This window comes from Trachinotus anak, unplaced genomic scaffold (assembly GCF_046630095.1).
Source record: "Trachinotus anak isolate AG129_WGS33_773 ecotype Australia unplaced genomic scaffold, CSIRO_AGI_Tana_v1 ptg000025l, whole genome shotgun sequence".
In the NCBI taxonomy this organism is placed as follows: Eukaryota; Metazoa; Chordata; class Actinopteri; order Carangiformes; family Carangidae; genus Trachinotus; species Trachinotus anak.
The window spans coordinates 8,873,379-8,884,770 of record NW_027273876.1 but is presented as its reverse complement, the minus strand read 5'-3'; the positions used below and the strand labels follow the sequence as shown (position 1 = coordinate 8,884,770).

The following is an 11,392-nucleotide window of genomic DNA, read 5'->3' as shown; positions in this document are numbered from 1 at the left end:
CTTCATTGTTCTCCTTTAATTTGAAACATTTGCTAGCTCAAAGCCTGTCACAGAATGAGAATTTATTGACAATCCAGGCAGCTGGAAAATATTTTTCTGCAGAGAAAACAGAAAATACTTTTTTTTATTATTATTATTATTTTAAAATAAAAAAAGCATGAGTAAACTTGACTGGGACTTGACTGCTCTGACACTTGATTAACTTGAAATTTCACCCTCTAAAAACTGGACTTGACACGAAACTTCAAAGCAAAAACATTGATGTCTGAAGTTTACCTGGTACAATCCCAGTAAAGTAAAAAAAAAAAAAAACAGGACAACCGCTGGCAGGCCTTGCGTGACCACTCACACTGGATATTGAATTATTAGGCCTCTGCATTAAAATTACTCAGTCTCATTAGTTAGCATGAAAAAAAACATAGTTAACAATTTTGAGAATGTTCATATGCTGTGTCATTTTCATGGTCAGCATTCAGACCTGAAAAACGTATATCTTGATTTGCAGTTTGCTTATTTAGACTTGACAATACTTGACCTTTCCCTCAAGGACTTCAGTTTTGATGAGAGTAGCACTGGTAGACTTGATACCAGACTTGGATTTGTCTCATTTTACCTGAGAAGAGACTAGAACTTGTCTTAAATGACTTCAGACTTGACTAGGACTTAACTTGAACTCCTCTTTATGACTTTTGGCTTGATGTAGACTGGAGAGTTGCTGTGGTTGACCCGAGACTTGACCTGGACTTGTGTTGAATTACTTCAGATCTAACTAGAACTTGTCTTATGTGTTGTGTGACTTAACTTGGACTTGTCTCCAGTGAACTGAGGTTTAATTTGTCATAAAATGCTTTTTTTTTTTGTCCTGTACAAGACTTGGCTTTGCCATCAGGTACTTGACCTAGACCTGTCTCAAGTGACTCGAGGTTTGACCTGAGGCTTGACTTGACGCACAAGTCTTAAAATCATCTCTGCTCAGTAGAGTCTCTTTTCTCCAGGAGGTGCATGTCTAGCTCTCTCAGCTGTTTCAGGAAGCCCCAGTTGGGGATGATCCGCCGGCGTTTTTTCACATGCTCAATGGCGTCGACCACCGTCATGTTCTCGCAGATCATGAGGTATGCGAGGAAGAGTGTGGCGGACCGACTCCTTCCCATCACGCAGTGCACCAGCAGTTTATCTGTAGACAAGTCACACAGTGAGGGAACTGCTGCATTACACATTTTCTTGTAAATTTAAGAGTCAGCTGCCCAAATTAGATAAAACTTTGTTTAATACTTAGTAGCATCTAGCCATGTAGAAAGTTCTGGTTCTGTCAATGACTGAGAGTTCTGCATTTGTGGTCCGCCAAAGACACAAAACCTTACTCTCATAGTCCCCATGAAAACAACAGAATTCAACTGTCCCTATGAAAACTGTCAGGGCAAGATCAGTAGATATCCTTAGAAACCAGGACATTGCCCCTTGAAAAGGGTTTTTCAAATTAGGTTTTCCATTACTTCGAGGTTTACAAACCAAAATTCCTTTCATGCCTACATGCAAAAGCTGAGGCAAAGGGTAATGGGCAAATTTGAATAACCCAGACAATAACAACCAAACCCTTTTGCTTCTACCTCAGTACAATAAAGATAAATCAAATTTGATTTGTGCTTTGCAAAAACAAAAATTCTCTCAGTGATTTTTAGCACCACTAACAAAATGTTCTTTATACTCAAGTGGTGGTGGATGTTCTGATGCGAATATTTCAAAGCTCCATCATGAAAACCAAAACTATGAAGACTAGATACCACAGAGTCAGTTCAACAATAGGGGTGAAACCACCCTTTAACTATGTGTTATCTTACTCTGAGGATTGCTCAGTGTTTCCTTTATAAACTGGGCAGCAGAGAAGAAATACTGGCTGAGGTCAAAGGTTGCAACGTCCTCTGCTACCACGCCATAGTAGACGATGTCCATGTCACTGTAGTACCCAGCACCAGTGTCCACATTATTCCACGTCCCTTCTGCTGCATTCAGGATGTGTGTAATCCCCAACCTCTTCAGATTGTGCTTGTCCTTTGCAGTCTCCCTGCAAGAAGCCTGTGTGAATATTATTTTAATCCTCTATTATTTTATACAGTTTAATGATTTCATACTTTTTACTTACTCGTCCCCGATATAGACATTAGGCCAGACCTCGTTGACATGAGTGTAAGCCACACTCCCACGGTTGAGGATTTTCTCCAGCTCATAGCCCCCAGGTGTGACATATTCATCCACTGGACTGGATTCCTCTGCTGCCTTTGTAACATTTATCTTGGTGCCAGTCTTTGACTTGTGAGAAGCCATTTTCTCACAGTGGCTTCCTTTCACACATGATTTATTAGCTTAAGGGGAAAAAGAAATACCACACTTGCTTTTTCCTTCCACTTTTCTCCGTCTGCAGTCATGAAAAAAAATACAGTTTTAGTTTTTTGTCTTTCACATGCATCCTCAATACCACTCACCGAGAGATTGAAGTCCTTCGTTTTCCTACTTGAACATTTTGTTTTTATCACTCTTGTAGCTTGTTGTGAAGCAGTTCTTAAAGGCAGAACATGGTAAGGTTTAATTCTAGCAGGCTCAAGTCAGGGCACAGATTGTATAACCGCTCTGTGACGGGCATCAAATGCAGAGGATATTTTTAGGGCTGTGATGTGGCGGGCCCCTGACCTTAGCTGCCACATTCTCTGCCTGTGGGGAAAACTTCCACCCAGCCAGTCCCTGCCATCCACTTCTAAACACACAACTTTAATCTCTGCTGCTGGCAGGAAGCTGTGCTTATCCAAACTTTGCATTTGCCAAAGGATACCCATATTCACTGGAGTGAACAGGGCACTCTGAGCTTTTGCTCAGCCGTATGAGCAACTCCTGGAAATTGTGTCAGTCTTTCTTAGCCTTTCTGCATATCTACAGACGCCGGGAGAAACCATGTTAAGGATGTTCTGCATCTTCTGCAGCCTCTCGGGGCCAAAAGAGAACTGAAATGTGTCAGACTGTTAGACAGATGAGGTTTTTCACAGGATGGCACATGTCTTTGATTCCCCGTTATATGATATGCATGGTCCATTCAGTGATCTAAATGCAAGCCCCCAAAGTGAGAGTGTGATGATGACTGTATTGCAGAATGGCTGGATGAAGCTGCTAACATGTCAGACAGAGTTTTCACACCATCAGACTCCTTTATTTTTCCCTCATATCTTCATACTTTGCCATCATTCATTCTGACAGTGAAATCATTAAACCTGTGATATCCAATTCCTTTTATTTTGACAGCATCTCTCTCACTCTCTGTCTCCCAGCGTGCTCTGGAGAGCATCTCTTATTAAGATGGCTTCAGCGTTTCATCTCTTTTCAAAGTCTGACCTGAATCTGTATACACGCTCAGAACCATGCTGGCATATTTTTGTCATCTTGTATCAAGCCTCTTTAGACATCACAGTTTTAACTGTATAGTGCTGGATTGCTGCAGTTAAGACTCTGTATTTTGATAAATGTGAATAAATAAGTGGAGCATTGTTTATTTATAGGCAACCACTGTCTTTGTGTTGTTCAAGTACAGCAGAGGTTTTGGCAGCTGTGCCACATTTGTTTTAATGGGCTCTGTAATATTGATTGTGCTGTGTATTAAACATAAGCTTAAAGGACAGTTCCACTGTTTGTCGATGCTTCAACTCCTTGACTACATATCTTTTATACATTTTTGACTTTTTTCTAAATGCACAATGCGGATTTCAAATAATTTCCATACAATATGAAAACCAAAGTTATTTCTGTATCATTGGAGTCTGTCACAGCAATGCTGGTGTTTAAAGTGACACAGAATTTGAAGCTCTTCCTCCTCAAAGCAGTTTTTAGCTGTGTTTTAACATATCTAAGATGTGTTCCTGCCATAATCATTTAATGTCAAAATATAATATATCAGTATTGTAGCTATGCAAAGGCAGTTGTTTATTTAGGTTTCATGATTTTATCAGGTCTAAAAAATGTCAGAAAGTGTCATGTCAGGCCAAGTCTTTGTCATGGTCTGCCCTGAAGGACTCTTTGTGTTCGGACTTTTGTAGTATGTTTGGACACTTGTTTTATGGTTTTGGATTTGATTTATTTCCTCTTTTATTTTGTTACCACTTCGCTTGTGTGTCTTATGCTAATTTACTTCCTGTCTTTTGTCTTGTGTTTTCCTCCTTGGTGAGTCACCTGTGTTCCCCTTACATCCCTTGTGTGTATTTAGTCTCTGTGCTCCCACTTCTTTCTTTCGTCTTTGTCAGTCCTTCTGTTGCACTCCTGTTGGCTCTTGTATATTTCTGTTGAGTTTTGTCGAAAATAACATTCAAACATTCAAACTGGACAAAGGTTTGTCCCATGGCTCTTGTCTCCGCTTCTTGATATCATGTGCATCTCCTCTGCAGGGCCAAGGTGGAGTCCAGGTGACGGAGTTGGTTCAGAAATCCAACATTTGGAAGAATGCTTCTGTGTTTGCGCACAGCCTCTACTGCCTCTACGAGGGTAAGTTTCTCTTTCATCATGAGGAAGGCCAACACAAGAGTCGCTGAGCGGCTGATTCCCCGAGCACAGTGCACAAACACCTTACCTGCAGACGAGAGACAGTGTCACCTCTAGTATCAGTTTCTTCTATAAAGATAGCAAAAACCTCAGCTGGCCACAAAACTCCAGTTAAGTTTTACTGGATGACATTCATTCACTCACTGACATTTAATATTTGCAAACTTAACAAAAGTTCTGGGCCACAACTCCTCAGATTTATCTAACATTACAATCCAATTTTAAGCTTGATGATGCACATTGTCAGATTTTTATACCTTGTATACCGTGCAATGATATACAGTATTATTACACCCTTTTGTTTTCTGTGGCTCAAAAGGGCCCCTACCTCTTTGACTCAGTGCGCCATGAATGAAATCAGCTGTCTCAGTGAAGAATGGGCTTAAGTCAAAATCTTTACAGTCTGGTGCTTCCACTCCATGATACAGTATGTTTGTGTCTTTGTAGAAACATGGCCCCGTGTCAATGTGCTGGGGGCCATCTGCAGCATTCACTACATGTGTTATTCCCAGATTCACTAACAGGGTTTTATCCTGAGCTGTAGCCCTGTAAACAACACAAGAGATGATACATGAAACATAGTTTGTTGTGATTTCTCTTGCCTATGAGCAGCTCTGTAAGCATGTGTTTGCAAATGCATGACTGGTGACTCAAATGTACAGATTCTATATGTGTCACATCAGTTGGACAAATAGAAGACTTGTTTGCAGCAACAGTTTCACAACTAGATCACCATATTGCTGCAGGGCCCTGAAGTGAGAATGTCACTCACGCGTCTGCGATGTAGAGGTTGGGCCAAACCTCGTTGACAGCTCCAGTGGGGCGTCTGTTCGTCAGCAGAAGGCTGAACAGATCGCAGGTGGGTGGTGTCTGGTGCTCTGGCTCCTCCTCTGGACTCATATCTGCATCTTTCACCTCAGTGTTCTCATATAATTATCACAAATTTCACCAACTGAAGTTAGATAACTTCCCTAAAATACTTGACGTTCCTGGACGGAAAACTCGTAAAGTCGTTGCAGCAGTCCTGCTCCTGTTTTTCTTCCTGTAGTCATTTAGTGAACATGAACCATATTGGTGCAGCCTGCTCTGTTTTCCATCTGAACTGGATATCAGTGTTGTTTAGAGGCTGAGCCCCGCTGGAATGAGGCAGCTGAAGATGCCAGAGTCTGGGCAGGAGCAATGTGGACTATTTATTCCTCAGATGACTGTGACAGAAGCCAGGCAGCTTGTGTTGTGACAACTTTAACTACAGAACCACAGCAGTGCTTACAGTTGTAATGTGACTCAAAACATAGAGGGGAATTTTAGTCAGGCCTCCACACCGAGTCACTTCAACACCGCAACAATTTGTACCTAATACAGGGAATCTAAAGCTAAATGCTGGTGTCATTTCAGCTTTTAATTCTAAACAACAAATCATCTGACGAGACTAAACCTACAATTAATTTATTTTACAGACATGACTGAGCATACATAGTGTTGTGTTACCAGTGATGAGAGAAATAACCTACGCTAGATTAAATTAAGCTTGATTAAATGATTTCATTCATTATTTTGGAGCTGTTGCTCACTTCATGATTTTTGATACCAGATTGATTTTACTCCTTTGTCATGGAATTATAGAGGCTGATATTTTCCTTTTTTTTTTCTGAGTACCTTAAGGTGCCCTTTGGAGTTTTCTTATAATCCAACAACAGTTTACATTCAGTATTTCCGTGTATATTGTGGAGGGTTTTTTTGTTTTTGTTTGTCTCTTCCTTGCCTTTGTTACTGCGTCTTTGCTCCTTACTGCCACCAACAGTCAGTCAGTGAGGTAGTGTGAAACCACTGGCAGAAATGTGTACCTGGCCTGGCCTGCATGCTTGCACCAGCCTGTGCATCCTTAACGTGCCTGCACAGTAAACAAAACTGGACCCACTCATAAAAATATTGCTTCATAGCACTGCCAGTGCTCAGAATCTCCTCAGGTTACCTTTAAGGCAGTTGAAAAAGCAACGTAACCTTGAGATCCATTAAGCTCATTGTAAAAACAAACAAACAAACAAACAAATTAATATGACATCCAGTGCACCTCTATGGCTCTTTTATTTTTATTTTTTTTATTAGTTTCTGGATGTGAGTTATGTGTATAAAGACAGTCCTTGTTATCAGGATAAATTCATTATTGGTTTTGGTCTGTTAATGGTATTAATAATGGTAACAATAAAAAGATGAAATTACAGGCTTATCTTTTTATGTAGTATCGGGTACTTGCATTTTTTCAGAAAAAATAGCAAATTTGGACTCAAATACTGGCAACATGGTAATCCACAATTGTGGACCGATTTTGTCTCAAGTCCGCCCATTGACGCTTGAGCTCCTCAACGATTCTTGGCAGTGCAGCTGTTTGTCCAGCTCTCGTAGCTGCTCCAGGAAGCCATTGTTAGGTGAGATGTTTCTGTTGGCGCTGACAGCCTTAATTGCATCCACCAGTGTCATGTTCTCATGGATCATCAGATAGGCCAGGACCAGAGTGGACGAGCGGCTGAGACCCATGGCACAGTGGACGAACACTTTACCTACCAATCGGTGGAAACAAAAACTCAACATCCATTTCCTATGCATCACTTCAGAGCTCAGCCAATCCTGTCTGTATTTACAACCATGCAAGGACTGGATTATTGAGGTGAACTTTATTCTAACTGTCTAATTTGTTACTCCACTGTGGATTAAAAAACCATGCACATCACAGAGAAGAGTACTTCTAACTCCTGACTAAAAGTTTTCAACAATGTTACAACAAATGTTTCTACACACAGTAATCCCTGGTTCCTTATCGGGCCTGAGGATTAGGGCGCAGAGGAGCGCGTAATTGAACTGTCTTGGCGTCTGTGTATTTCTGCCGGGGATTACTGTAGGCACCGCCACACACTGGAGCCCCCGATCAGCCAGCATGTGAAGGAGGAGGCCTCATCTTATTACTGTCATGTCAGATACTGACTTCACTTTGCATAACAGGCAAGGCAGGCACAGGCCACAAACATAATTGTGTAATTTCCGTGTCCAATAAAAGTGTTGCTTACAAATTACCAGGGCAATCCATTTAAAACCAATTTTCCTGGCCAAGGTCTGAGCTTATGAGAAGATTACCATGGGGAAAGATATTAGCTTGATATTATGTTTAGTGTTTGATTTGCATTTTAATGACTAATACAACTGGGGACTGCTGTAATGGAAATTGACTGACAAATGTTTCACCACCTTACCTTGCAGAAAAAAATCTCCACCCTAAATTGGTGTGTAAAAGTGATGAGGAATACCTTGAGCACAGCGAGAGCTCCTCACCTGTTGGCGAGCTCAAAGCCTTCTTGATGAAATTGGCTGCTGGGTAAAAGAAGGGACTCAAGTTAAAGGATGGCATGTCAAAAGCTTCCACTCCATGATAAGTGATTTTGGTGTCTCTGTAGAAGCTTTGCCCCGTGTTCACGTTGAACTTCCCATCAGCAGCGTTAAGTACATGGGTGATGTGGTGAGCCTGGAGTGTCCTCTTGTCTTTGGCTGCATACCTAAAGAGAAGAACCATAATTATCTGTCAGTGCACGTAAGTGAAAAAAGGGTTGGCTATCTCTATGAGCACAGTAATCATAATAGTAAACAATATATATGACCACTGTGTAATAAGAAAGGCTTATAAATTATTTATAAATGGTCAAATGAAGAGTAAGATAAACTGTTTCATGCGTATGCTATATTATATCATATTATGAAACCTTTGATTTATGTAACAGTCATTCACCTTGTCATTTAAGGTAACATACAAGGTGGTGTGCTAATGTTTGGCATCGTAGTCTTACAACAAAAACATGTAGGCTAGTAGGTGAAAACTTTGTTTCAATGTTTAATTTACATTTGGGTTCAAAATCTCATGGCAACAAAAAAGTTACTGATATCTCTGAAGAACGTTAAACATATTTGTAGAACCTGTAGTAACTGCCACTGGGGGGCAGCAGAAACAAGGACTGAACACAGGCGCAGAGGGCAAACTTGTTAGCTTATTTATTCAGCTGACATTTATCTTGAGATTTGTTTATGGCAACCGGATGGATGTACTTCCAATTTCCACTCTGTTTCTGTTCTTCAACAAATCCTGAGGCAAATGTAGCAAATGTGGCTCTGTAGCTGCTAAATGCTCCATTATGTTCGCCAGCTTGTCGTTAACTTTGCTGTTTGATGCCAGCCACCTTTTGACTGTCGAACAATGAGCTGAAAGACCCTGAGATGTTCCACAGAGCTGAGGGTAACCAAGTTGGGTGGTAATTCTCTGAGTTTATAACTACAATTCATGTACTATTCATGTACAAGTGATGCATTGCTAATCAAAAAAAAGTAAATCTTTTATTAGCCTTACTGTAAGTGGGACTGAAAAAGTTGGATTTTTGTGTTTTTTTTATGTTCCAGCCTTACATGTCTCCAATATAGATCCTGGGCTGAACCTCATCCAGATGGTTGCTGGTCCCTGCCTTTGTCCACATCAGCCTCTGGAGCTCTGAAGCCGGGGGGGTCTCATACCTGCCGTCTGACCCCTCAGGGCTGGCCAGGCAGCTGAGGCCTCTGGGCATGTCTGAATACTTCACCTCTGCTTTTACAACCTGCTGCATAGAGGCACCATATATTGGTATTCTAACAGAGTTTAACTGACAGCATTGGTTATTACAATGAAATTTGGACCACACTGAGAAGTCATCAAAAGGTTCAGAACTGTTGAGTTTTTTTTCGTTACTTTGCTCATTTAAAGTTTTAAGAAAATAAATATATGGATACATGTTTCAGACACCATCTGATTTTCCTATTAATGCTGAATAACTTCTAATAAACTTTACTAAAGTGAGGGCATCATCTTAGGTTGCTATAAATACAATAAATACAATATGGGATTACAACAAGGACTGTTAATTAGAACATTAGGTCTACAGGCGTACAGCCATTAAATATAGACCATAATCATGCCAATAAATGCACTCTACAGCAACTAAGGACCATAAGATCACATATTTGTAAGATGACCCTATGATACTCTCATTATTTTAGCTGCAGTTCAGTAGCACTTGGTAAATTTATTTATCTCCAGAGATACAGAAAATTTGTATTCAAGGCTTACAAACATCAGCTTTTCATTTTCTGCAGGCAAGTCTAACCTATGCATTTACAATTTACACACTGGGCTTTAGAGAGACTTATACTATGCATACTGTATACATTAGCATCCATTTAGGCAGCTGTGTGATTCTGCTCCAGGCGGGGCAAGTACAAGTGTTGTGTATGCATTGTTATAGTAAAGAAACCAATGGCAACTCAGCTTCTCATTTGCATTCTGCTGGTGTGTGGAGACATTATGTGGCACTCAGGGTTTTGAGACTTATTGTTGTGTCCACAGGGATGAGTCATTGAGACCAAATCTGTTTCGGTGACCTTTTGTTAAGCTGCCGTGGCATATGGAGGTGCACTCAAACATCATGATGGCTTTATCCATCTCTTTGTGCATGGTTGCAAGAGTGTCACTCAGGGCATGTGTATGCACGAAAAGCTGCATCTTACGCAGCGTAAGCTCCATGCATATGAGTGTGTGCGTCTTGAAGGCAGAGCAAAGTGTGTCTTTGCACAAGTACAACATGTGCCCAGAGTACCTGGAGGCTCTTCTTTCTCCTCATTGATCTATAAGTACAACCCTTCCCTCCCTCCCACAGTCAGGGCAGAGAACTGATTTCCCTGGTGCACATGTTGAAGTGCAGCACTGCTTTCATAGCCTCCCCCCTTAGGCTAACCTGTCCTTCCTGCTCTACTTCTGTGTAATTAAAGATGCTATGTATGGGAAAGTGCCCACGGTTAACATGGAGGGCAAATAAAAATGGCTTTTTACCTCCTCCGGGCCTCTTCTTGGTGGTTTTATGAATTACACTTCCCAGTTTAGCCTTTTGGATGTGGTTTGTCTGGATTTGTGAGCAAATTAATGAAAGAAGAAAGTCCAATCCATCATTCAGTGCAGTATCATCACAGTGCATACTCATTTATCAGTGCTTCATAAACATGTTTACCTTGCAAACAAAGGTACACAGTACAATAAATCCATACACTGTAATTTATGTATACTGTACATACTTAAGTATTTTCCAACATGGACCTCTAGCTGCAACAAATTTGTAAGAAGACGTTGTTAGTAGACACTTGCCTTAGCTGGAAACGTTGCTTTTTCAAGGTCTCTCTGTAGAGCTACATGTAGGTCGACAGCACAACTGTCTGCGTTCTCCTTGGTAATCTACCCTGCAACCTTTTTTGCTATTTTAACATCTGAATCTCAGCCCAAAATAATTCTGGCATCATCTTCTGCATTCCTTAAAGGTTACCCGAGCTGCCAGCACAGGAGGGAGGATAGGACACCGCTTTTTCAATAGCAAGAGAATTAGATCAGTGCTGCTGTGCTTGAGTTTATATCTGACACAGTCTTTACTGTGATTCTCCTCCACAGTGAAATGTGTTTTAATCAGCACTTGGATGTTCGGTCAAGTCCGGACTTTCTGATCATTTTTTAATTTAAATATGGATCATAAAGTGAACGAAATCACAAAAAGGTTTCAGCACATCATCATAAAAACTGGCCACCTTTAACACTTACGGACATACTCACATTCTCAGTCTCAAATAAAGCATAAGAATTGTCAAAAAGAATTACACAAGTGTAAAAAGATTAACATTTCTTTTTATCATGTAAACTTCATTCTTTGCAAAACTTCCTAAATTTTTTTTCTACCCAAATATAATATACATAAGACGAAACACATGT

At 40.6% G+C, this 11,392-nt stretch overlaps 3 protein-coding genes across 6 annotated transcripts; all 3 read right to left on the bottom strand.

Moving 5' to 3' along the window:
• Nucleotide 1: 1 nt before the first annotated feature.
• LOC139608817 (dual specificity phosphatase 29-like) lies at nucleotides 2-2,792 on the bottom strand. The gene is made up of 4 exons (XM_071462905.1): nucleotides 2,481-2,792; nucleotides 2,141-2,360; nucleotides 1,839-2,062; nucleotides 2-1,174 (listed from the first exon to the last, which is right to left on the bottom strand). The coding sequence occupies exons 2-4, from the start codon at nucleotides 2,320-2,322 to the stop codon at nucleotides 963-965; spliced, it is 618 nt and encodes a 205-aa protein (XP_071319006.1). The 5' UTR covers nucleotides 2,323-2,360; nucleotides 2,481-2,792; the 3' UTR covers nucleotides 2-962.
• Nucleotides 2,793-3,076: 284 nt separating this feature from the next.
• On the bottom strand, nucleotides 3,077-6,522 carry LOC139608821 (dual specificity phosphatase 29-like). Its single transcript, XM_071462915.1, has 3 exons — nucleotides 5,348-6,522; nucleotides 4,904-5,121; nucleotides 3,077-4,603 (listed from the first exon to the last, which is right to left on the bottom strand). The coding sequence occupies exons 1-3, from the start codon at nucleotides 5,473-5,475 to the stop codon at nucleotides 4,401-4,403; spliced, it is 549 nt and encodes a 182-aa protein (XP_071319016.1). The 5' UTR covers nucleotides 5,476-6,522; the 3' UTR covers nucleotides 3,077-4,400.
• A 109-nt stretch (nucleotides 6,523-6,631) lies between these two features.
• Nucleotides 6,632-11,140, bottom strand: LOC139608818 (dual specificity phosphatase 29-like). Of its 4 annotated transcripts, none has more exons than XM_071462906.1 (5): nucleotides 10,781-11,140; nucleotides 10,472-10,541; nucleotides 9,019-9,206; nucleotides 7,900-8,120; nucleotides 6,632-7,133 (listed from the first exon to the last, which is right to left on the bottom strand). In XM_071462906.1, exons 3-5 carry the CDS (start codon nucleotides 9,171-9,173, stop codon nucleotides 6,907-6,909), a joined length of 603 nt encoding a protein of 200 aa, XP_071319007.1. In that variant the 5' UTR covers nucleotides 9,174-9,206; nucleotides 10,472-10,541; nucleotides 10,781-11,140; the 3' UTR covers nucleotides 6,632-6,906. The 4 variants fall into 4 exon arrangements, with proteins under 4 accessions (XP_071319007.1, XP_071319008.1, XP_071319010.1 ...); XM_071462907.1 differs by having other exon boundaries at nucleotides 9,019-9,203; XM_071462909.1 differs by lacking the exon at nucleotides 10,472-10,541.
• Between the last annotated feature and the right edge of the window lie 252 nt (nucleotides 11,141-11,392).

Excerpts from the sequence above, each read along its gene's own strand:
- LOC139608817 (XM_071462905.1), bottom strand. The coding sequence starts at position 2,322 with ATGGCTTCTCACAAGTCAAAGACTGGCACCAAGATAAATGTTACAAAG. Across the intron at positions 2,063-2,140 it reads AATGTCTATATCGGGGACGA|GGAGACTGCAAAGGACAAGC; the intron begins GTAAGTAAAAAG and ends GGCTTCTTGCAG. Across the intron at positions 1,175-1,838 it reads AACACTGAGCAATCCTCAGA|ATAAACTGCTGGTGCACTGC; the intron begins GTAAGATAACAC and ends ACTTGTCTACAG.
- LOC139608821 (XM_071462915.1), bottom strand. The coding sequence starts at position 5,475 with ATGAGTCCAGAGGAGGAGCCAGAGCACCAGACACCACCCACCTGCGAT. Across the intron at positions 5,122-5,347 it reads AACCTCTACATCGCAGACGC|GGCTACAGCTCAGGATAAAA; the intron begins GTGAGTGACATT and ends TGTTGTTTACAG. Across the intron at positions 4,604-4,903 it reads TGGCGCACTGAGTCAAAGAG|GTAAGGTGTTTGTGCACTGT; the intron begins GTAGGGGCCCTT and ends TCTCGTCTGCAG.
- LOC139608818 (XM_071462906.1), bottom strand. The coding sequence starts at position 9,173 with ATGCCCAGAGGCCTCAGCTGCCTGGCCAGCCCTGAGGGGTCAGACGGC. Across the intron at positions 8,121-9,018 it reads AGGATCTATATTGGAGACAT|GTATGCAGCCAAAGACAAGA; the intron begins GTAAGGCTGGAA and ends TCTTCTCTTTAG. Across the intron at positions 7,134-7,899 it reads GGCTTTGAGCTCGCCAACAG|GTAAAGTGTTCGTCCACTGT; the intron begins GTGAGGAGCTCT and ends ACCGATTGGTAG.